Source organism: Rhinopithecus bieti, unplaced genomic scaffold (assembly GCF_001698545.2).
Source record: "Rhinopithecus bieti isolate Rb0 unplaced genomic scaffold, ASM169854v2 scaffold_5150, whole genome shotgun sequence".
In the NCBI taxonomy this organism is placed as follows: domain Eukaryota; kingdom Metazoa; phylum Chordata; class Mammalia; order Primates; family Cercopithecidae; genus Rhinopithecus; species Rhinopithecus bieti.
This window is the reverse complement of record NW_016804706.1, coordinates 861,788-887,347: the sequence shown is the minus strand read 5'-3', so window position 1 is coordinate 887,347 and position 25,560 is coordinate 861,788. Positions and strand designations below refer to the sequence as shown.

The window sequence follows — 25,560 nt, the reverse complement described above, 5'->3', positions numbered from 1 at the left end:
GCGCTATCTTTCTTTATGTGTGTGTCTGCCTTTCATTCATTAAAAGGCAAAATGAGGGCATGGTTAATTAACAAATACAATTGGTTTGGTGAAGGAAATTTTGATAAATCTTGATGTAAATGGTGAAGCTGAATCTACAAGAAATTCTACGGGGTCCACTGCAACAATTGTGGCTTCAGCGGGCTCAGAACTCCCTCTACTGTTCATGTGGGTTCAAGTATGTGATCTTTAGAAAAGAGAACATGGGTAATTCTCCTGGAAAATACATGATTGAATCCATTTGCCAAATTTTGAAGGTCCTCATTATGAGCCCATTCTAAGTATGTGTCATATGAAGTCACCCTGTATTTGGATCAGAAGTTAACACTCAGTTCTGGCCTGGCCTAAGGGAGAAAAATTCATGTCCTGGGCTCTGAGCAATGCTCTCCTGTCCTGGATGCCTGTCGGGCTCCTACTTATACCTCAAAATACAGCTCAAATGTTGTCTCTTACCAAACTTCTGTGACTCCTTGGTCAGAGCAGATGGTCTACTTGTGCATCTGCAAAGCAAGTTGCATGTTCTGCCAACCATTTGTGTAAGAATTTCCTTACTGGTGACAGAGTAAGACTCTGTCTCAAAAAAAAAAAAAAAAAAAAAAGAATTTCCTTACCGATCTCTCCCTGGGCAAGACTGGCTCAACCTTGAAGGCAAGGAGAGTTTTGTTCCTCTTACCTCAGCCTCAGCTTCTTTAACACAATGCCTGGCACATGGTAGGTGTTTGATAAATATTTACCAAATGAAGGGATTCCCTGCAATGACCTGGAAGACAAGAAGGTGGAATAAAAACTCACAAGCCAAAAGTGGCTGGGAGAAGGTTTTCCAAATCCCAGTGCTATGTGAGACAGGGCCCGCTGACGTTCACTTTTAGAAGCTTCCCATCTGATCTGCCTTGTTCTCTTCAGAGGCATATCTGTGCTTCGCTGCCAAGGTCCACCTAATCACACATTACCTTTCAGGACCCTTTCAGATTAGCCGGGTCCAAACTCCACAACAACTTCCTGCCTTAGCTCCAAATCTGAGCTGCAGGCCTAGTGTGGTGGTTCATGCTAATCCTAGCACTTTGGGAGGCCGGGGCAGCAGATCACTTGAGCCCAGGCCTTAGAGACCAGCCTGAGCAACATAGCACAACCTCATCTCTACAAAAAACACTAAACATTAGCTGGGGCTTGTGGCGTTTGCCTGTAGTGCCAGCTATTCAGAGGTCTGAGGTGGGCGGATCACTGGAGCTGGGAAGTTCGAGGCTGCAGTAAGCCGTGATCATACCACTGCCTTCCAGCCTGGATGACAGAGTGAGACTCTGTCTCAAACAAACAAAAACCCACCTCTGGGGCTAATTTGTTGGGAGTTAAGAGCTTATCCTACTGCGGTGTCACTATGAGTGATATCGGGTGGCTTTAACATTGGGGGTGTTTACATTTCTAAAAAGAAAAGTGCCCCACAAAGAATGTAAAGCTTTAGTGTGTGCAGGGGTCTTCAGGAGAAAAAAGGCAATAACTCCAGTAATATTCAGTAGCTGACTGTCCCGCCCACCTGCCACCCACAGCCTAGGCAGGAGCTGGACTCTCACCTCAGCCCCTCCTCAGGTACCCTGGATGTGGATGGTCCCTCAGTGTGAACCCACCTGGGCTCTGACCTTGGCTGCTCTTCCCACTGTTATGGAGCCTCTGTGGGTGTGGTGCATGCAGGGGGCCTGTTCAGGAGACCGAGTGCCCTTTAAGTCTCAAGTCCTACAGTTTTGAAGCACCTATGTCAGATGTTCAGGATGGAAGAGACTCAGATGCTCACATCATAATAAAAGAAAGAATCCATCCCACTCTCTCAGGTGTGGTAGAATTAAAATTAAATAACAATCAGCAATCAAAATGATCATATTCTCAGTGTTGACTTTATCACTCAGCCGATGCCTATAACCCAGCAATGGATCAGACATTGTGGAGGAAGAGTTTATTTCTTCTTTCTGAAGGCTCCATCAGCTGGAGTTTTTGTCCTGCGATGTAGAGAGGAGACTTTGCTTCGAGGTAAGTTAGGACTGAGCACAGTGGCTCACCCACGTCATCCTAGAACATTGGGGAGGCTGAGGCAGGAGGATCACTTGAGCCCAGGAGCTCAAGACCAACCTGGGAAACAGTGAGATATATTCTGTTCAAAATTTTAAAAAATTATTAGATGGTCATTTTGGTGCTTTCTCTTGACTATTCAGGAGACTGCAGAATCACTTGAGCCCAGGAGCTCAAAGCAGCAGTGAACTATGATGGACTCACTGTGCTCCAGCCTGGGTGACAGAGCAAGTCCCTATCTCTAAAAAAAAAAAAAGAAAAAGAAAAAGAAAAGAAAGTGACCTGAGTTAGAACAGGACATTTGAACTTCTTTATTAAAATTGTATTTCAAATGTTGTAAAACTTCATAATCAGCACTTTATCCTTTTAGGAAGTGGAATCTGCTCAATTACAGAAAATATAAAAAATGTAGAGAAGCAGAAAGATGGTAAACACCTGTGTCCCCACTGGGAGGCTCAGGATGAATCTTTGCCTGGCAGAGCCTCAAAGATGTCAATGAAAAGGGGCCCTGGAGCTGTGCCTTGCAGCTGCCCCCTGAGTTTCCACCCCTGGTTTCTGTGCATGTGGTGTCTGTGCAGGACGACTTAGTGTAGTCACAGTGTATGAGTTATTTTGAATCTTGCTTTCCAAACTTTATTATTATCAATAAGCAACTTTATATGTTATCACAAACTCTTCTTAAACAGTACTTTTCCTGGCTGTATACTATTTTCAATAAATGATCTAGCTACTCTTCTTTTGCAAGTTCTTCTTCCTTATGGTAAATAGTATCTGATTAATATCCTTATACCTAAAGAGTCTTCTATATTTTGGATTTCATTGTAGAATTATAGATTTCTCAAATGTAAGTCAATATTTGGTCAAAGTGCATGAACTTTTTTTTTGTTTTGCTTTTGAGACGGAGTCTCACTCTGTCCCTGCGGATGGAGTGCAGTGCCACAATTTCAGCTCATTGCAACCTTCACCTCCCAGGGTCAAGTCATTCTTGTGTCTCAGCCTCCCGAGTAACTAGGATTACTGGCATGCACCACCACACCTGGCTAATTTTTGTATTTTTAGAAAAGATGGGGTTTCTCCATGTTGGTCAGGCTGGTCTCAAACTCCTGACCTCAGGTGATGCACCCGCCTTGGACACACATAAAATTACTTCTCAAAAGCAGCATACCAATTATATTCACCCATCATTCACCCCTTATTTGTCAAGTCCCTCCTCTGTACTGGGATGTTCTAGATGCTGGGGATGCAAGTGGTGACTGGACGAGGTCCTGGCCTCAAAGAATATGTTTCAGTGGTACAGATGACAACTTCCATATTTATTCTAATATCAGTGATAATTGTTATGGAGAAAATATACCTGGGTTAGAAGATTGGTGGTGGTGAGGATGGCAGGAGATACATTTTGTTGGATAAGAGGTTCCTGAGAACTTGACTGAGGGACATTTGAGCAGAGAACTGAATGGCATGAGGAGTGAGCCATGTGGATCCATGGGGAGCAGGTGCCTGTGGGAGTCCTAGCAGGAGCTGGTGGCAGAGACAGGATGGAGCAGTGACAAGAGACTGGTGCGAGTGGAGATGAGTGAGCTGGGCTGAGGCTGGTGGGATGAGGCCACAATGGCCAGAGAGGCCCTGTGATGAGGGGCTGATAGGAAATGGTGAGAGGAATGGAAGAGGCTGGAGCGTCTCTGGGACGTGGTGTTGAGGATGTGCTCTAATTCCCATTTGAAAGGTTCACTCTGCCTGTTGTGTGGGTGATGAACAGCTGCGTGAGAGGCAGCAGGCAGCCCAGCTGGAATGCCCTTCTTGTTTACTATCCTACAGAGGATGGCTCTGGGGAGGAAGCAGTAGAGGAGTGAGAAGTGATTGGATTTGGGGTTAATACATTTTTCAGATGGTCTTAGCAGTTATTTAATAGAGAACCACACATTTATTTGCCGAACTTCATTCCACAGTTGATTCCAGATGGCTTACTGCAACAACCAAATAATAAATATACATGTGTTATTTAAACACATTTTCTAGGGTAAAGCTAGAACACTGCTAGGCACGAAGGAACCTCTGAAACATTTGCCGAAATTGACTTTACTGTTTACCTTGCCATGGATTTGTTGGCTCACAATTTTATTGCATCAGGGAGCCACAGAGGGGGGTGACAGTGCAGGTCACCTGGCCCTTGTTTCCTGTTTCAGGAACATTTTCCTGTTTTGCACTTAAAGTCAGAGCAAATTATGTAACTGCAGTTTGTTCAAAAATGAAGACAACACCTAAAAAGTCAGAAAGCAAATGTACAAACCCCAGGGGTCTAAGGAGAGTCTGCATTTCTCCCCCCAAAATGTCCTCACCCTGTGCTATTGAATGGAGAGGGTCCTTTCCAGGGTCCCTAAGATGCAGGGGCAGTTGGGTTGCAGCCCTAGCTAGAGATGTCCTTTATACCTGCAGTTTCCTTATGCCTGGCAGCCAACTTCAGTGATCTCACCTGAGCTAGAAATTTGATGTTTTGATATTGGTTCTATATGAGCCTTTGTGCAGACTTAAAACTGTGACATGGAAATTTTGCTCTAATGGTTTTTCTTTGATGGAATTTGACATGCATGGTGGCTCTGGCTTCCCTCTTGGTCCCCGGAGAGAATTTAGCGTCCTGCACTTTTTTTTCAAGATCCTTGTGCGTAAGAGGGATCGGGAGACTTGGAGTCAGGGAACCCTCCTATCTCACCCTCCTCTCTAATGCTTTCCAGTGAGGGGGCCTTGCCTCTCTGCACATCTGATTAATATAATTGTCCTAGCTCCTGAACAAAAAGCACAGGTGCACATAACACTGACTACTGCATGCAGTGCCAAGGTGGGAAGGTTTCCTGGATGCCAGGTTTAGCACTTTGACTCCCATTCACACACACACACACACGTGTACACACACTCTCACACACAGATACACATGCTAACTCATACACACAGGCACATACAGTCGCACACACATTCGCACACATATTTAGACACATTCACACACATGGGCACACACGCACAGGCACACCACACACACACACACAGCCTGAAGGAGCATTGTGGGACAGGCTGACTTCAGGGAAGGAGTAACAGGAGTGTCTCAGGTCCCTCTCAATGACCTTTGTCTCTTTTTCCTGGAGGTGGAGGAGTCTGTACTCCATGAGGGGACGTCCTCTGAAGAAGGGGGAGATACTCAGGAGCGGGGTCCAGAGATGGACAAGGATGGGAAAGTGGAGACAAAGCGGAGGGGGCGGGGCAAGAAGAGAGCACGTGAGGAATGGGGAGGGGGAGGACCTTCTAGCGGTCAGAAATATCACACGCAGAATTTGGTTCTTGGTTTTTGTGTTTTATTAAGATGGATTTAGTAAACCAGCCGGAAGGCGAGATACGGAGTCTACATTGCAAAGGACAAGTCTTAGTCTCCTCCTAGTTTGAATTCATCAGTAATAGCTGGGAGAAGGGTGCCAGAAGCCTTGTGTGGGGCTCGCAACTCCCCTTTGCAGTGACCCCATTCTCTGCAACCCAGGGACCTCTCCTTCAGGGACCGTGTTGGTCCCCTCTTCCAACTGGAAGGAAAGGAAGGAGAAGTCTGAAGGCGTTGGATCCTCCCTAGCGCGCCTTTTTCTCTGCCATTTATTCCCAGAGTGTCCTTGCCTTCGCTCCGCTACCCCAACCTCACTAAGACAAAGCACATCCTGCGCGCTCGGGTCAGAAATCCTCCTTTGGCCTCTGACTCACTGGTGCCATTTCACTGTGTCCTGTCCTTCCGGCCATTGTCACTGGGTGAAGCCCCAGAAAGCTTGGAGCCCAAGAGAGCTGGATTCTTAGAGCGTCGCGGTCCGCACAAACATTCTTGAGATTTCTTCAGATCCGAAAGTCAGCCTGAATTTTTAGAATTGCTTCAAAAGGCTTTGGCCCTTGGAAAAAGGAAATCAACACTCCAGGAACAAGATTTTCCTCGACTTTGTCTCAACTCAAAGACACTATAGCGGCGCAGTTTTCAAACGCGCTTTGAAAATAAATGGGACAGCGTGTCCCCATTGGATTTTGCGTTTCCCTTTTTATTACAGCCCGCCCCTTTTGTAAAATGGTTACACATCTCTCTACTGCACTGAAAACAGCTCTATCAAAGACACTTTGAGAAAGATTTAATGACATGAAAACATGAAGTCCCCTTAAAAGTGAGTTTCTGGAGTTGGGTTTTAATTAACACTATGGTTTTTAAAATCCTGTAATTATTTGGGTGTGCGGTTTGCCTTTATAATATTTTCAAACAAATATTTGTCTTAACCACCATACAAAGCCAAGTTTATTATTTTTATTTTTAAATTTTCTTTATTTATTTTTGAGACAAGGTCTCTTTCTGTCATCCAGGCTGGAGTGTAGTGATCAGATCCTAGCTCACTGCAGCCTCCAACTCCTGGGCTCAAGCTATCCTTCAGCTTTCAGAGCTGATTACATGCCTGAGCCATCGTGCCTGGCTAAAATCCAAGTTTATACTATAATATAAAATTCCAGCATTTCAGAGAAAGTGAAAGTCACAAAGTTATCCCAGTCCCTGGGTTCCCTGTCAAAATTTTGGTGAGTAATCCTGTGGGTTTTCCCTACTTAAAATATATATTATGTAAGTGGCGTTACTGGTATTATAATTCCATACATCTTTATCCTTTAAAAAATGGGTTAAAATAGGCTGGGCACAGATCTTCTCACTTAAAAGTTCATCCTCCTCTTTTTAATGACTGCGTGGAATTTTATCGCATGGCTGTTCTTTAGGAGACTATGGAAATGTTATTAACCATTGTGGTAGTGGATACGTGGGTGTGTAAAACAGCCAAAGAGTACAACTCAATGAGCTGTACATTTCAAATACATACATTTATTGCATGCAAAGTATGCCCCAATAAAGGTTTAAAAATATTATACTATTTGAGATTTGTACTTTGATTTTGTAAAACAAAATGAAACCCTTGTTCTTGTACCCAAGAGACACACCCTGGCACATCTGCAGGTAGAAGCTCATGTTCTGTGTTACTTGACCTGGCAGCGTCTGAAATAAGAATAATAAGCCGTATATTTACAGATTCACACACAGAGGGGGAAAAAATGCTATGGTAAAAATGTCCATAAATAACAAAACTAGAAAAGGGCAAAATAAAAGTTAGAAATAATAAAACTACATCTTTTAAATATTATTCTCACCTTCACCTTTTCCCTCCCCTTTTCTCCTCCCTTTCTTTCTTCAACACTCACCCCATCTTTCCCTCCTTTCTCCATTCTCTGCTCTTGACCCCCGCTGTATTCCAGCCTCACACAACACCAACACACTTCACCGCTTCTGCTTGGGGAAGGTCAGGGAAGGGACGCGAGACATCGCTGTCACCGCATTCTGTGAGCCGCAGCGCCCTGGGCCCCGCTGACCTTGTATCATTTAAGCGAACGTCGCTGTAGTCTTTGATGGAGGCCACACTCGGGGTGTAAATTAGGATCCTCACTGAAGTGGCGGGACCCTGGGAGGCTTTTTCCTGGCTTCTTAGCTGTGCGTTTTCCTGCGGGCGGCAGAGCCCGTTTCCATCAGAACCGCCCAGAGGCGAGCGCTGCCTTCCTGGGGTGGCGGAGCAGCTGGGAGCGTTTGTGGGTCCTAGAATCCATGGGCGGCCCATGGAAGGGGCTGAAGCTCATTTTCCTACTCACCTGGCTCCGAATCCTCCGCGGTGCTGTTTCAAGAGAGTCAGATTCCAGATGCCTCTCCAGCCCGTACTCGGAATTCCTGCCCCGCGGGTCTGCATTTCACAGCGGCAGGTGTGAGTGACCCGCAGCTGGAGACCAGAAGCCTGAAGGCAGCTTGGCCTTCCCCAGCCCGCAGCGCCGTTATTCAGTTTCTATATCAGTAAACATATTTCATTTTCCGTAGACTAGGGCGGGGTGACGGGTGATGCCAGTTCTCGCAGTGAACTCCGGGCCGCAGACTTGAAAACGCACGCGAGCGCCCAGCGCAGCCCTGACCTGAGTCAGCAAGCGACCGCGCTGGGCCGTTTCTCTTTCCTTTCCGGACCGAGCAGTGGCGCCTAAAGTCTGCAAGGAGAAAATCGCCTGTGTGCTGGTAAGTCCAGGGATCTAAGGCGAGTGCTGAAGGAGAAAACATAGTTGATGGGCCTGAGAAGAAGGGGCTGGAGGTTGGATAGAGGGGGAGGGCTTTGGACAGAAAAGACCTGGGAGGTTTGGCTGGGGAGGGGCAGCCCTGGGGAGCGACTCACCCAAAGTCCAAGATCATCACAACCTCCCCTACCCCAGAAAGGGAGGGACAGTCTTGATGTCCCAATCACCTCTAAACGCGTTGGAACAAACTTTGCATATTATTATTATTATTATTATTATCGTCATTGAAGTATTAAAACTCTTTTGGGGGGTGAGCTGAATGAGACCCTTTGCTGGAACTGGCACAGGGAGAAAAAGTCCTTGACAGAGGGTAGACACTAGGGAGGGAAGGGCTTGGGACAAGTGTCGGGAGAGCTTGGTCTATCTCCCTCTCTACCCTCACTACCCTTGTGACCTTTAGCAGTGTAAATAATCCCTCTAAGGTGGGGACAGGACCCCAGTCCCTGCTGTGCTCAATAAATTATGATGATTGAAATAAATAATCAGTGAATGTGGATGGGAAAACTGAGTAATTGTTAAAACTCTGTGATGTATGACATTTTCATCTACAGAAAAGTGCAGGCTAGGGGTCTTGGGGGAATGGTTAGTAATCATAGGTAGAGTTCCGCTTAAAAAAATAATGTTCATCAGGCTGACGAAGATGGAAGGGACACATAGTTCCTGATCATGGATGGTTCACTGTCTAACGGGGGTTGGTACCAGATGGTAAATGACAGCTGGGTGTGGTTGCACTCGCCTTTAGTCCCAACTACTCAGGAGGCTGAGGTGGCAGGATTGCTCCAACCCAGGCATTGGAGGCTGATGTGAGCTGTGATCACGCAACTGCGCTCCAACTGGGTGATAGAGTGAGATCCCCCAGCTCATTCTAAAAAAAAAAAAAAAAAAAAAAAAAAAAAGCAAAGATAATAGATGAGGTTGAAGGCAGGCTGAGTTGGTACCATCAGGGATGTTCAAACCATGGACTAGAATAGTGGTTCTAAAACTTGACTACACATTGGAACCTCCCAGGGAGCTTTAAAAGATGCTGAGGCTTAGGTCTAACCTAGGCTTACTGATTCCATTGGTTTGGGCTGTGGCCTGGGACCGTGGATATTAAAACCTCTCCAGGTGGTTCTGTGAAGACAGGTTTGAGGACTCCTGGCTAGATGCTCTGAACACAAAGAAGTGTGTGTTTGGGAGGAGGCAGTTCTCTCAATTGAAAGAGGCTTTCTGGACAGCGTTATTATTAGTGGGATACAATTCATGTGCCTCATAATTTACCAGTTTCAAGTGTACAGTTCAGTGGCTTTTAGCATAATCAGGTGGTTGTGCCAGTCACCATTATCTAATTGGGAAGACATTTGACTTTTTTTTTTTTTTTTTAAGCAGTAGGAGTAGAGAAGGAACAAAGAAATCTATAATTGGTCGTGAACTTTCTATTTGGTGTGTGGCCCCGCCCTCCCCGCTTATGATTGGTCCTAGGATCCAGGCGTCCATTTTCATTGGGTGAGCAGTCTCTGGGATGGGGCTAGGTTACTGATGAAATTTCAGCGGGGCCTTCTTTCTCTACATCCCGACTGAGTCCCCGCTTCTTTTTTTTTTTTTTTTTTTCTTTCCTGAGATGGAGTCCCGCTCTGTAGCCCAGGCTGGAGTGCAGTGGTGCAATCTCAGCTCACTGCAAGCTCCGCCTCCCAGGTTCACACCATTCTCCTGCCTCAGCCTCCTGAGTAGCTGGGACTGCAGGTACTTTCCACCACACCCCGATAATGTTTTGTATTTTCAGTAGAGAAGGGGTTTCACCGTGTTAGCTAGGATGGTCTCGATCTCCTGACCTTGTGATCCGCCCGTCTCGGTCTCCCAAAGTGCTGAGATTACAGGCGTGAACCACCGCGCCTGGCCGAGTCCCCGCTTCTTGAGCCATTGTTAGGTTGGCAAAGTTGAGGCCACGGAGCTGGGACCTGTCCTGCCATTCCTGGCAACACAGTGCCGGCACGGTAAGAACCGCTGAGCAGCCGCCACAGTTCCCACCCAGCCCTGCAGCCCCCCTTTTTATTATTTGCTGACCCCGTAGTCATTTGAGTTTATGATCCTAGTTCTGATTTTCCTTATGTAGCCCCCTTGCTTTGCTGCAGCCTTACTGAGAGCTAGCTTCTAAGAATGACATCATTTCCATTTTAAAATTCCTGACCTCAGTACTTGTTAAAGGTGTACTCACAAATCTAATTATTCCCTGTCCCATAGGGACTTTTCTAAGCAGGTACGTGTTAGACACCTGCTGTTTAGAAGGATTAGGGAAATTCTTAATGTCCTTCTTACATTCTTCCAATACTTTCTTTAAGTTTGTACAAGGATTTAAGGGAGCACTGGGTTTAGCTCCTTCAGACCTCTAGATTTCTTTTCCTCCGACCTTCCTGTTACCCCCTGATCTCCTTGTCCTCTACTTTGTGAGATGTATGGGCCAGGGAGCAAGTGTTACGGGATCCCACGTCTTTTCACTGGGTGAGGGCTCTTTACTAGGCCCTCCTTGCTAGTTCCCTAGGGGGAACACAGGGGTTAATTCACTAATCCAACAAACAGCATAACCCTTCTCCTCTTGTGAGGATGGGGTTATATCATTCACATAGAGAATTAAAGCATGGCATACCCAATCCTTATTTGAGCAAAACTTAGGCTGAAAGACCAAAGGCTGACTGATGGGCTCTTTAGGCTGGATAAAACAGCAATACTTTATTATTTTTTGTTTTTCCTTATTCCTGGTTCGGGGTTATGCCCCAAGCCTGTAACATCCTCCTCAGTGGACTATCTGGGCGGATGCTGGAGGGGGCCTCCTTGACTTCCTCCTTTCTTTGTTCCCTAGGCCTAGAATTTTTGCTTCCCATTTTCAACTGCTCCCTGTGTCTTAGTTTCCCTGTGTACTCGACCCCCCTTACGGGAGGTCTCTTCATACCCTGCGAATCAGCTGCGTTTTCAGTCTCCGGCTGTTTCCCTCACGGGAGAATGGAACGGCGGTTTAGGACTCCGCCCTCGCTTCATATCTAAGATGTCTCAGTCACACGCACTCAAACTCCGAAAATGTCCAACCACCAAGACAGTGCGCATAGTCCAGTCTTCCTACCCGGGCTCATGCATGAGGTTGCCTGATTGCCGCAATGCCTGCTTTCCCTCCCCACCCCCCGCCGTGTCACTTTCGTTGTCTCCTGAATAACAGTTTCGAGTTTGTCTATGGCTTCTGTGGGAAGCCGGGACATCCGGACAGAATGGACCACATGTGTCAAGTGGTACGCATATCCCCTTTCAGCCAGAGTCTCACTTCACACGAGCACAGAGAACCCCATACAGGCCACTAGATTTTGAGAAACAAACTCACTCATCCAAACCCAAAGTATGGACTCAGAGACCCAGAGAACAGCAAAAGTGAGACTTTTAGTGACAGTTTTGCAATATCAGGTGTCTGGAATGCAGGCACACCAGGGACAGTTTCAACAGTGTATTCCCTAGTGCTCAAGTGCCTCCCCCAGTTCCTCATTAGCTGAGTACTGTGGGGTTATGATCTTCCCGGACATCATAAACTGGTACTTTGATTAAGACTTTGAGTATGTTCTTCACGTCTTTTTGCTGCATTTTGTTGCAGCCCATAACACACTGCGATTGTCTCAGGACTCCTTAAACATTTGACTTATGGCCCTAACGGCTGCACCTAGTTGATAAGAAAGGGTACAATTATCTACGCTGCAAGCTAGCCTAAACTAAATTTTTGGTGAGTTGGGGAGGGGGTTGTTGAGGGGACCCCAACCGACAGGCACCTGGCTGGTGCATGAAAGGGAAAGCAAGAAGGAGAGGGAGTGGTGGCTTAGTACATTTTGCTTCTTTATCTCTTTATGACCATGTACCCTGCTGAAACCTATACTGAGGCACATAGAATTGAACATAAACCATCACATGCAGGCTATTTTTTATACTCTTATGTCCTTCCCAAGCCAGGGCTGAGCCAAGACAATCCACTGTCCAACTGTGGCCTCTTCCTACTGCAGGTGAGGGGAGGGCAGTAGGGAGGGCCGTGGCACCTGCTCTGTCCCCATCCCGCTCTCTCTGTCTCTCAGGCTGACCAGGGCGCATCCAAGTGGATGAGTTGGGAATCGCTTGCTGATTGCTGAGGGCCTGGATGATCACCATCTCAGAGGGAGCAAACAGTAAAGACGGCTGTGATCTGGTGAGGGGTTAGAAACTGGAGAGAAATCGAGGACAGTCAGAGCCTCTAGTCCCTCCCTCTCTGCATCCCTCACCCATGTTTCTCCAGCCATCAGAAGGACACCAAGAAAAAGGCCCACGAGGCTGACTGAGGGCCCCTGCATGCGCAGTTCCCTGTGTGTCCTCCCTTGTACCAGGGAGAGTCCTGAGTGCACATGGCCATCCTCTTCCACTTGGCAGCTCCCCATGCACCTCATCCGGGAGCTCTCTCTCAGGGGTGTTGTGTCCTCCGGGTCACTTGAGGCCGTGCTTTTTCCAGATTCCCACCATGTGACCCCTGCCTCCCTGTGTTTCCTTGCAGATGATATGGACAAGGTGATAAGTGTATGTCCCTGGGCTATTTGGGAAGTGCGGACCAGCCCCCTGTCAGGGCAGCTGTGGTCCCTGTTTTCATCCTATGTCCAGGGGGTTGTTAGTTTTTCCAGCCCGCGAGGGTCATAGTCCCCAGGGGCTGTGTTTTTTGGGCTTTGTTCTGTGTTCTGTGGTCTCACCTTGCCTTTCCTGAGCCAATTTTTTTCTTCTTTTTTTTTTTTTTTTTTTTTGAGATGGAGTCTCGCTCTGTCGCCCAGGCTGGAGTGCAGTGGCCGGATCTCAGCTAACTGCAAGCTCTGCCTCCCAGGTTCATGCCATTCTCCTGCCTCGGCCTCCCGAGTAGCTGGGACTACAGGCGCCCGCCACCACGTCCGGCTAGTTTTTTGTATTTTTTAGTAGAGACGGGGTTTCATCGTGTTAGCCAGGGTGGTCTTGATCTCCTGACCTCGTGATACACCCGTCTCGGCCTCCCAAAGTGCTGGGATTACAGGCTTGAGCCACCGCGCCCGGCCAATTTTTTTCTTCTTAATGTAATCATTGCCTCGTAAGTTTAAAATAAGAGAGAGAATAATTTCCCCCATAGTCAGGTTGTTTGAGGGGTGAGGAAAAGAGAAAGCAGAAATTTTTGTGTTTCTGCAAAGACAGAGGCAGTGCAGGGGACAGTGAGAGGCTGGGGTGTCAGGAAACCCGAGTCTTTCTGCCATTTCCCCATTTCTGTGTGCCTGGCCAGTGGGGTGGTGTTGTCTCATTCTTGAACCTAATGGCACTGTTAGTCAGTCCCTCAGGCCTGGGCAGATGGAATGGTTCATTCCTTGTCCTGCAGCAAGAGGGCCCCGTCCAGGAGGCACCACAGCACGGGGGAGTGCAAGTCTGTGGTTGCTCCTGCTCTCACCTGTGGAGTCTCCCGTAGAGGGATTGTCAGCTCTGGTTCCGTGTAGGCAGGAATGGTTTCCTCATAGATCACTGGGAAAATTGGCCAGAAAAAGGGTATGAAAATCACATGTCAATTTCTCAAAATTCCTGCTTTAAATGTTGATGTCCATCAACATAATTTCAGTTGGGACTGATACTGATGTAAAACATGTTGAATGGAACAGGACCTCAAATTTAGAGCTTCCTTTCTCTGAGGGTCCATGTGGGAGATGATGGTTGTGGCAGTGACAGTCTCCAGGTGCAGAGGGTGGGTGGATGCAGCCTCAGGCTGAGGGGTCTGAAGAAACATCCTACTCCACAAGGAAAAGGAGAAGATCCCTTGTGGGCTTCAGTGGCAGTGGCCTGGGTGGAATCCCTGCTAGAAATGTGGCAGGAAGGTCCTGCAGTCCCACCAAGCAGTAGCCCTGGGGTGGAGCTGCATTTTCAGGGGTGAGTGGACAGGCAGGAGCAAGCACAGCCCACATGCAGGTTACGGGGAGGGGAGATTGGGCCTCCTTGAGCAAGGGAATCACCAGCATCACATCAGGTACAGACTCCATGGCAGCCACATATTTCCATACTGGGCCTGTGAGCCCCAGGGCTTCCTGATGGGATCTCCAGTTAGGAGTTGTCTGCTTAGAGCTGGGAGGGGAGGAACAGTGAGCCACCTCTGGACTGCAGAACCCACAATGTGCAGGGTCCGCCCTGGTGTGTAGGTGCCTCCGCAGATGAGGAGGGCCTGGGGACTGAGTGGGGAGAAGAACTGTGTGTGTGACCCAGCCCAGGCCTGGAGGGACATGGAGATAGGGCCAGGGCCTCTCTTTGGGGAGGCCTCCCACTGTGTCAGGGCTGGTCAGGCGTGAGAGGAGGGGAGGGCACTGAGTTTCCTCCTGGGTCTTGTTCCTTAGTCCTGGGGTCCTCTCACTCCCTGCGTGATGGGCGCTGGCCACAGGGCAGGTGCTGATGCTGATGGAGTCATGGGAGGGGACTGGCAGGGGCTGGGAAAAGTGCCATGGGAGGGAGAAAAAAGTGGGGACGTCATCTTCCCTTAGAGAAAGGGTGAATCTAATTTTGGAGTGACTGAGGAGGGAGAAGTCCTCGGGGAATAAAAAGCAGCGCCCTGCACCCAGTGGAACATTTACTGTTTTTCTCTTTTCTCCAGAGCATGGGAACCTACAAGGCCTGGATCAACACCTGGTTGGGACAGGAGACCACCAGGGCAGTGCACAACTGGGATTTCAGTCTCCCGTGTCATCTCCTGGGTCCACTGGCGCTACTGAGGGCAGCTAGACTCTGCAGCCAGGCGGCCTGGATTCAACTCCCTGCCTGGGTCTCACCAGCACTTTCCCTCTTGGTGCCTCAGTTTCCTCATCTATGAAATAGGGAAACTAACAGCATTTATTTATTGTGGTTGGATGAATGAAAAGGGTTAGTATATATGAGGTGTTTGCAGCTGTGCCATATCATTTTTGTTATTTTATTATATTTTGATATATTACATATGCTGTAATTGCATTATTATAGGTGACCTTTATGAGTGAGTGTCCTGGTGATGGCTCTTCCTGGGGAGCCCAGGACCAGCTTTCCTGGCACCTGAGGTCCTATCACCCCTGTTACACTCTCATGCATTACCCCATTCTACTCTGTCTTCATATTTTATACTATTGATATTTCGTTCTTAAACAGACATTTCTGGTCTGTGTTTTAATTCAAGTGTCTGGGAAGGGATAGAGTGTGAGGTTCAGGAGAGAAGGAGAGGTCTGTCTTGATGCCTTGACACAGCACAAAGAAATCTCCCCTCCTCCCCAACATCGCCCTGTCAGTTCTCAGTGAGGGACAGATTCACAGCAACGTATACAATTATAAGTTGGAAGAATGAGGCGGGGAGAGAGAGAGAGAGAGAGAGAGAGACAGACAGAGAGAGCGAGAGCTGAACTGGAATAGGCTAGGGGTTGTGTCCCACTAGGAACCATAATCGATCTTTGCCATTTTGAAAGTGTGTCCCCTGAGCTGCCTTCAGAGAGTCCCGGAGGGAAACCTGTTTTCACAGAAATACCAAGATGCCATCTGCCTGTTTCATTATGTTGACTTTTCCATTAATGCTGCAAATGCCAAGGTCGGTAACACACCCAGCACCTTAGCAGAACCAAGGCAGTGGCTCCAAACTGCATTCCCACCTAAGAATGTTTTTGATGGAGAAGGAAAAAAATTTATGTTAATTAAATTTTAATCCTTGAGTACATGTCTTTAATATTTCTGTGAGAAAATGGGAAATATGCATAAAACACTTACTACACAGAGAAGCAGGATGGTAGCCTTGAGAAAGTGCACTTGTGTGACTCAGTTATGAGTTCAACCAGCAGATCTCATTCACCCATGGAAAGACAATGGCATTATTTCCAGTTTGGGGGTATTATGAATAAAGCTGCAAGAGTGTTTGTGTACAGGTATTTTGTGAACATAAAGTTTTCCCTTGTTTGAAATAAGTGCCTAGTAGGGCAATTGCTAGTCATAAGGTAAACTGCATGTTCAGTTTGAAGAAAACTGCAATATCCATTTCCAGAGCAGCTGTCCCATTTTAAAATACATTACTACCAGTAATAAAAGAGTGACCCAGTTTTTCTGCATCCTTGCCAGCATCTGTTGCTACCTTTATTTTGTATTTCAGCCATTCCTATCATTGTGGATTTAATTTGTGTTCTCTTACTGGATAATTATGTTGAGCGTCTTTTCATCTGTTTGTTAGCCCGGTGTTTATCCTCTTTAGTGAAACGTCTGATTGTGTCTTGCTTATTGCCTATTGTGTATTTGGATTTCATTTTTACTGTTGAGTTTTTAAATTTCTCCATATATTCTGAATGCAAGTCTTTATTGAATATGTTGTCTGCAAGTATCTTCTCTTGTGCTGTAGCTTGTCTTTAGCGCTTCACAGGTCTCTCACAGAGCAATAGTTTTTAGTTTTGATAAGATCCAATTTGTTAATTTTTTCTTTGATGGATCATACTTTTGGTTTTATGTCTAAGAACTATTTATCCAGTCTTAGTTCTGATGATTTTTTCTTAAAAGATTTGCAATTTTAAATTTTAAATTTATTTATTATTTATTTTTTAAAAAAAATTTTGCCTAGGCTGGCCTTGAACTCCTGGGCTCAAGGGATCTTCCCACCTCAGCCTCCTGAGTAGTTGAGAGTACAGGCCTGTGATACCATACCTGGTTCAATGTTTGTCATTTTAATTCTGTGTTTTACATTAAAGCTTGTGATTCATTTTGAGTTATTTTTTGTATAAAGTGTGAGGTTTGGGCTCAGGTTATTTTATTCCACTGTGCTTGTCCAGTTGCTGCAGCGCCATTGATGGGAAAGCTCTCCTTCCTTCATTGAATTGCTTTTGTGCTTTTGTAAAAGTCAGTTGAGCATATTTGTGTGTTTTGCTCATTTTTAGTTGAGTTGCTTGTCTTCTTATGTTGAATTTAATAACTTGTCACATATTCTGGGTACAGGTTCCTCATCACAACTGTAATTTGTGATAAATTATGAAATATTTTCTCCTAGTCTATGGCTTGTCTTCTCATTTTCTCAATAATGTGTTTTGGAGCACTAACGTTTTCCTTTTTTTTTTTTTTTTTTTTTTTTTGAGGAAGAGTCTCACTCTATCACCCAGGCTGGAGTGCAGTGGCCTAATCTCAACTCATTGCAAGCTCCACCTCCCAGGTTCACGCCATTCCCCGCCTCAGCCTCCCAAGTAGCTGGGACTACCGGCACCCGCCACCACACCTGGCTAATTTTTTTATTTTTAGTAGACGACGGGTGCTTCGGGCTTTATGGTTAGTTCATGATGTGGGTCTCGATCTAACTGCTTCTCTTTGCCTTGGGGCCTCCCCAAAGTGCTTGGATTACGAGGCGTGAGCCACTGGGCCCGGCCTAAATTTTAACTCAAAGGGGCCCAACGTTCTCTCTCCTCCTTTTTTTTTTTTGCTTTTTAGATCATGCTTTATTATCTAAGAATGTTTTGCCGAACTACCCAATCACAAAAATTTTTCCTGAGAAATTTTACAGTCATAAACATTAGCTCTTTAGGTATAAATTTTTTTGATAGCGGTTATTTAAATTAGTGTCACATTATTTTACTCTATGTTCTATACTTCATTTTTGATATGAGAATTCTATATTTGTATTATTCTTAATTAATTTGTAAGTAATAGCTTTCTAGATTCTCACTTCTGTTCATTGATCTCTGTGTCTCTCAGTCACACTGTCTGGGATTATTGTAGTTTTCCATGACATTCCATTTTTTTTTTCCAAATTTGTGTTGGCTCTTCTGCATCCTCTGCATTTTCACATACATTTTTGGGATTATTTTGTCAATTTTCTATAAAATTTCTGCTGGGATTTTGATAGAGATTGTGTTGAAACCATAGATCTACTGCAGGAGAACTGCCATCTTAACAGTATTATTGAGCTTTCCAACCGCATCTCTCCATTTATTTAGACCTTTAATTTCTCTCAGTAATGTTTTGTACTTCTCAGCGAACAAACACTGCTCTCTTCCTAAATTTATTCCCATTTTGCTCTGTTTGTAACTACTGTGATAGGAAAGTTGAGGTTGTCATTGCTTGTATAGAGAAATATGTTAGTAATTAATTTTTATATTGATTTTATATCCTATGGGCACTTCTGGATTCATTTGCTAGTGCTAGCAGGCTTTTACCTGCTTGTTAATCCTACAGACAAGGTCATGTTATCTGTGAATAGAGTTTTATGTTTTTGTTTTTACCTGGATGACTGGATGACTTTAATTTTTCATTTTTTGCCTTATTGCACTGAATACAATCTCCAGTACAATGTTAAATAGAAGTGATGGGATTGGACATCCTTGCATTGATCCCCATCTTAGGAGAAGGCATTCAGTCTTCAGTTTTTCTTCATTAAGCATGAATTTAGCTGTGGAGTTTTTATAGATTCCCTTTATCAGAGTGAGGAAGGTCCCTTCCATTCCTGTTTTGTTGAAACTTATGAACACGAGTGCTGTTAACATTTTTGTCAACTGTTTCTTCTGCACCTTTTGACATAATTATGTCTTTTATTCCATTAATATAGTGCATTCCATTAGTTGATTTCCAGTTGTTAATCCAACCTTATATTCCTGGGATGAATCCCATTGGTCATGGAGTGTAACCCTTTTTTATGTGGCGTTGTATTGTCTGCCTATGTTTGTTAAGGATGTTTTCATTTATGTTTATTGGTGATGTGCTGGTCTCTGGTATTATTTTCTTGTGAGTCTTGCTCTGACTTTTATATTAGCAATGCCAGTTCTGTAAATGAGCTGGAAACTCTTGACTCCTCTCTTCTCGTCTGAAAGAGCTTTTGAAATATTTGATAGAATTCACCAGTGAAGATATCTGGGCTTTGGCATTTCTTTGTGAGAAAGTTTTTAAATTACTGACTTAGTGTACAGTTCTATTCAGATTTTCTATGAGGAGGAGTCAGTTTTGGCAATTTCTACCTTTGTGTGACTCTGTCTATTTTATCTAAGTGGTCTAACTTATTGACTTGAGGTTTTTTAGAGTATTCACTTAAAATGCTTTTTAATTCCTAAAGGGTCATTAGTGATGATCTCTCTTTCATTCACAATTTTGGTAATTTCTCATAACCTCTGTTTTGACTGTTGGTCAAGAAAACAGACAGAGGCAGCAGATGGCTGTGACAGATTCTCTAGTGGGAAGACTTTGATCATACAGAGCTGACAAGCCAAACTGATGCCAGCAACACCAAAGGAGCTGCAAACCGATCTTGACAGGAAAGTCACTGACTCTGGATTGGGCTATGCTCAAGCAGGGGTAGATGTCAGTGCTTCAAGGGCTATAAAAGAACCAGAAAAGAAGAGATTGCACCAATGTGAACTACTGAGTCCCATTTCTTTACACAAGAAAACACACTTTACAGCCTCAAACGGTCAACAATGCACACGGAGATGTCCTCCTTAGGGGAAAACTTTGATAGAACATTGAAATGGTCAATTGAAACATTGGTTGTCTAAAAACTGCCAATCTAATTGTTGGGCAATTTATATCTCCATTAATGTGCTCACTGTCAACATGGGTGGGGCTGCAGGAGGGACTCCACTAGGTCACATCCTCTCTTTTTCCTGATTCATCAGGGCTATATTGTTATGACTATACATACAATTCTTCCTAAGGGGAGAGGATGCTGGAGTAATGACTACACTTCACCTCAAATTTCTTTTTTCATATGTGATGCAGTGGTATCAGGAATAGGGATGCAAATAAAAGTGCCAGAAACAGGAATTATCCGTAAGCAAAAAACTATAACTATATTTTTACACCTTTATGTAAGATTTCCCAAGCAAATCAAGGATTGTGCTGTGCCTTCATTTCATCTGGCAAAGTTGAGATTAACAGTAAGTAGAGCTAAGTAGCCTGATGGTCAGATAGCCCCTACTAGTTGCTTATCTGTGTAACCTACCCTCTATGATCAAGAGTAGACTGAGGGAAGACATGCTAGAATACTATTGCTGCCTGAAGTCTTGGCCAGCATAGCAGCCAAACCTAATGTTACTTCCAAAACTTGAAAAGACTGATATAAAGGGACAGAAGGAGGAATAGTGGCTGAGGGTAAGTGAATAAATCAAAGGATTATATAATGAGGAAAATTCAAAATTAGCTTAACTCCTCAAAAGTGGTGTGAGCAAGAGAAGATATTGTCTCTTAGGTCAATTATACTGGATGCCTAAAAGGGTGAAGCCATATGTCCCTGAGACCATTCTTGTTTGTGGAACCTGGTAAGATCGAGTGGTGCCTGCAAAGCTCAGTGACTTCATTCTGGGACACATATTCGTATAAGAGGATGATAAACTGGCCTAATTTTGAATGACTGAATGAGACTCTGATAATATGCCAATACCTCTTTACTGTCATAATTCTTTTCCTGTAAAAGATATGTGGGCAAAAAAAAAGGTAATCTGAGATATAACAAAAACATTTTGTCCTTTTCCGTGGTTTATCCTAAAAACCTTACAATCTCTTGAGTGACAAGAGTGAGGGCCTCAGGCTGCTTCCACTCATGGCAGAAGGCAAAGGGGATCTGCTTTGTGCAGAGATCAAATGGTAACAGAGGAACAGAGAGAGTAGGAAGGTGCCAAGCTCTTTTTAACAACTAGCTCTCCTGGAAACTAATAGAGCAACAATTCATTCACTCCCCAGAGAGGGCAGTATCTCTGTATTCATAAAAGATTGGCCCCCATGACCCAAACACCACCCATTAGGCCTCACGTCCAAAATTGGGGTCACATTTTAACATGAGGTATCAGGGGATAAATATTTATATCATTGCATCCTGTCCCTGGCCAGCCAAAGTTCAGGTTCTTCTCACATTGCAAAATACAATAATCTTCTCCCAATTGTCTCAAATGTGTTAGGTTATTCCAGCGTCAACTCAAAGTTCCAAAGTTCCAGCGTCATCTCATCTGAGATGGAAAGTAAGTTCTTATAGCTATAAGCCTGTAAAATTAACAAAAAATATTATTTACTTCTAAAATATTAATACAACAGTGGAAGAGACATTTCTTACACACTTCCTTTCCAAATGGAATAACTGGGCCAAAATAAATGAATGCAATGTCCTCACAAGGCTGAACCTCATCATAGCGGACATTAAAACTCAAAACTCTAAAATAATCTCCTCTGACTCTATATCTTGAATCCTGAGCACACTGGCTGGTAAAAGCAGTGGGCTCACAATACCATTTGCAGCCCCACATCCATGGCTTTGCCGAACATAACCCATATAGCTGCTCTCCTGTGTGAAAATTGAATGCCTATGACTTTTCCAGGTTGAGGTTGCACATTGCCAGTGGCTCTACCATTTAATAGTCCTGGCAGGGGTCCTGCTCCTGCAGCTCCACTAGGAATTGTCCTGGATATTAAATTTCCCCCTTAAATATCAGTTTTATTTTCAGGCCATTTCTTTGCTCAAATATATGTGCATAGGCTATTACAAGCAACCAGGCCAAATCTGGAATGCTATGCTGCTTAGAAATTTTGGCTGGGCGCGGTGGCTCAAGCCTGTAATCCCAGCACTTTGGGAGGCCGAGGCGGGCGGATCACGAGGTCAGGAGATCGAGACCATCCTGGCTAACATGGTGAAATCCCGTCTCTACTAAAAAATACAAAAAACTAGCTGGGCGAGGTGGCGGGCGCCTGTAGTCCCAGCTACTTGGGAGGCTGAGGCAGGAGAATGGCGTGAACCCGGGAGGCGGAGCTTGCAGTGAGCTGAGATCCAGCCACTGCACTCCAGCCCAGGCCACAGAGCGAGACTCCGTCTCAAAAAAGAAAAAAAAAAGAAAAAGAGATTTCTTCCACCAGATACCTTTATACATCACTCTCAAGTTCAAAGTTCTACAGATCCCTAGAGAGGGGGCACAATGCCTCCAGGTTCTTTGCCAATTAATAACAAAAGTGGCCTTTCCTCTAGGTCCCAATAAGTTCCTCATCTCCATCTGAGACCTCATCAGCCTGGACTCTACTGTCCGTATCACTATCAACATTTTGGTCACAATGACTTAACAAATCTCTAGAAAGTTTCCCTCATTTTCTTGTCTTCTGAACTCTCCAAACTCTTCCAATCTCTGCCTGTTACCCAGTTCCAAAGCCATTTCCACATTTTCAACTACCTTTACAGCAATACCCAGCTCCTGGTACTGATTTTCTGAACTAGTTCATTCTCACACTGTTATAAAGAAATACCTGAGGCTGCATAATTTATAAAGCAAAGAGGTTTAAATTGGCTCATGGTTCTGCATTCTATACAGGAAGTATGATTCTGGCATCTGCTCTACTTATGAAACGGCCTCAGGAAACTTTCAATCATGCTGGAAGGTTAAGGGGAAGCAGGCATGACTTACATGCCTTGAGCAGGAGGGAGAGAGAGCAGAGGTGCCACACACTTTTAAACACCAGATCTTGTGAGAACTATCACAAGAACAGCACCAAAGAGATGGTTCTAAACTATTCAAGAAGGAGCCATCCTCATGAGCTAATCACCTCCCATGAGGTGCCATCTCTAACACTGGGGATTGCAACTGAACGTGAGATTTGGGTGGGGACACAGATCCAAACAATAACAGGGGTTATGACGGACGTGAGGGTGGGCTGATCTCGCCACTTCTCACATGTCATCAGGGACGTAGACACATTCAGATGCCTTGGTATAAAGAGAAGCCAGAGTCCCTTAACATCACAAAGGGGAGGCATGAACAAAGTTTGCATCTCAGTCCCTCACAAGGCAGACATAGAAAAAAAATAGTCATGAACAAATTAGGTCAGTCATGGTAAGTGGTGACACTGAACAGCCCACCACACACTGAAAAATTCAAAGAATCTCTAGAGCCTAGTTGTGTCCCCTCTGCCCCAACTCCTCCTTCACTTCAGGCCCTCTAAGGTGTCATTTTACAAGCCTTGAGAGACACATCAGAGCCCTGGGTACTGTCCCTGTTTGGGGTGGAATAAAAACAAAATCTGTTCAGAGCCCACAGGTGATGTGACTAAAGGAGGAATTGTGGGGTGGGTGAGCTCCCCCATGGGCTCCTGTCTACACTATCCCAATGATCTCGGGGATCACTCTCCCACCCCTACCAGACTTGCATGAACCCTGACCATGGCTGCCTCCTTTTCCATCTGTGGAAAGAAAACAAACCGTGAGAGGCCAGGCAGGAGGCAGGGCCATGAGATCCCAGAGGAGTTTCCAGAACTGTGACTGCAGACCCAGGTCAGGATCAGGAAACCCAAGGGAAGAGGATGTGTTGAAGCTGGACCAGTTGTCCTCCTGAGGTCTGTCCTCAGCAGGGACCTTCCCCTGACCTGTGACTGTTGGGAGCCAGGTTCCCATGACCCCAGTCAAGGTGATAAATTTGTCCTTCATTTTCAAAGGTGCTTTACAAAAGAGTAAGTATTGATAGGGCCTCTGACCAGGGTAAATGTGTGTGGAGATGGGGCCTCACAACAAGGCAGGATACCAGCCCACTCCCATTATGGGGCTCGAAATCCACCAATGGAAGAAAACTCCAAGCTTACCCCTTTCCTACCTGGCCTCTTATTCCTCCACATCACAGCAGTGACCACAGCTCTGGGGACCACAGCACCAAGAACAACCAGGCCAGCTACGATGCCCACAATGGGGATGGTGGGCTGGAAAGACAGCTCCAAGAGAGGAGGGAAACGTGAGGAGCCCTCACCCCCAGGCCTCAGCCCTGACTCTGCTGAAGGGCCCCAGAAGGACTCCTGCTTTCCCTGAGAAGAGACGTGACCCCACATTTGTCTCCTTACCCCATCTCAGTGTGAGGGGCTCTGGCAGCCCCTCGTGCTGCACATCGCATGTGTATCTCTGCTTCTCTCAAGAAGTCACCACCATAGCTGCCCACTTTTGGAAGGTTCTGTACTCTGCAGGTCTGTCTCCACAAGCTCTGTGTCCTGAATTTGTTCTCCCCATTCAGCTTCTAGGTCAGTGTGATCTCCACATGGTAGAAGCCCAGGGCCCAGAACCTCAGGGTGGCCTCATGGTCGGAGATAGGGTGCTGGGTCACATGTGTCTTTGGGGTATCTGAGGGGAAGAGTCAGAAAATTCAGCCACTTTGCATTCTTCATGGGATACTCCAGCAGCACCCATGTGACCATCCTGAGAATGGACAGGACACCTGGGGTGGGGAAGGGAGCACAGAACCCAGACACCAGCCTGGACACAGGCACCTGGGTAATCTATTCCTTGGAAAGTTCTAGTGTCTGAGGCTAGAACAGATTTCTGGTCCTGAACTGAGGGAGGCCGAGGGGCTCAGAAAAACTGGAATCAGACCAACAGATACACGTTGAGTGTGAGGCAGGGAACAAGGCCTGAGAGGAAAATTCCTGGTGCCCAAGCCTGTTGTGGGGTCAAAGGGAATCACGGATCAGTATTCCAGGGATTGTCTTCCCTCCTTTCCCTCAGAGACTTCATCCTTTAATTGTCCCAGAGTGCAGGGCGAGCCCCCTCAGTCACTCTCTGGTGTAGGATCTGAAACCCAGGAGGACTCTTCTTCCTCAGGACAAGGGGGAGAGGGATATTTTAGAGTTGGTCTCATTTTCCTCCCCTTCTTTTGGAAGGTGGCTCAAGGAATCTGCAGGAGATCAGGGAGGCGCCCAGTGGCCGCTGGTACCCGCGCACTGCAGCGTCTCCTTCCCATTCTTAAGGCCTTTGCTGAGCCGCTCCGCTCACCTTCCCTGCAGGTAGGTTTTGAGGAGCTCTGCTTGTTCCTCAGCCAGGACATCTGAGCTGCCTTGTCCGCTGCGGTCCATTAGCACAATTCCTGGTTTAGGACGAGGTAACCGTGCCATCGTAGGTGTGTTCATACCCGCGGAGGAGACTCCAGTCCGGGTCCAGGTCACAGCTGTGTATTGGAGGGTGTGAGACACTGTCCCCGCGCCCGCGGTCAGCCCAGGCCACTGAGCCCAGCCTCCCTCCCTCCCAATCCCCCGGGATTTGAGCCAGAACTGAAAATGGAATTGGGTATAGACACCTGGGGCTCTTGTCGGGTCAAGGGTCTCCGCGAGGGTCTTGTGCTACAGCGGGTAGCACAATGTTGCTAACCCCTGAATTATCACGAATCTAATTTGTAGAAGAGGTGATTTTTGGCACCTTTATATATAAATGTGTGTGTCTAAATGAATTGCGATTAGACTCACAAAGCTAAGTTTCACTTTCCCAGACTATGTATGTGTGACTCTGGTCTGTTGTATTTTTACATTATCTTTATTTCATAGCCCTGAGTTTGTGTGTGTGAGTCCAAGACATCTCAATACAGACCTCAATGTGTT

The 25,560-nt window shown here is 45.8% G+C and overlaps 1 protein-coding gene and 1 pseudogene across 4 annotated transcripts in view; one reads left to right on the top strand and one right to left on the bottom strand.

Moving 5' to 3' along the window:
• Positions 1-15,938, top strand: part of LOC108528438 (uncharacterized) — a 113,610-nt gene extending 97,672 nt beyond the window's left edge. For 2 of the 4 annotated variants that reach the window (XR_001885152.1, XR_001885154.1), the window contains 3 exons: positions 8,006-8,194; positions 12,330-12,439; positions 14,864-15,938. Coding sequence is in view for 2 of the 4 variants with exons in the window: in XM_017870233.1 (XP_017725722.1) it covers positions 5,738-5,951 (214 nt within the window). In the remaining 2 variants the exon portion in view is untranslated. Of the gene's footprint in view, positions 1-5,737; positions 6,464-8,005; positions 8,195-12,329; positions 12,440-14,863 lie in introns of those variants that run through there. The other 2 variants (XM_017870233.1, XM_017870232.1) reach the window with 1 other exon arrangement.
• Positions 15,939-22,882: 6,944 nt separating this feature from the next.
• LOC108528407 (putative HLA class I histocompatibility antigen, alpha chain H) lies at positions 22,883-25,279 on the bottom strand (annotated as a pseudogene).
• Between the last annotated feature and the right edge of the window lie 281 nt (positions 25,280-25,560).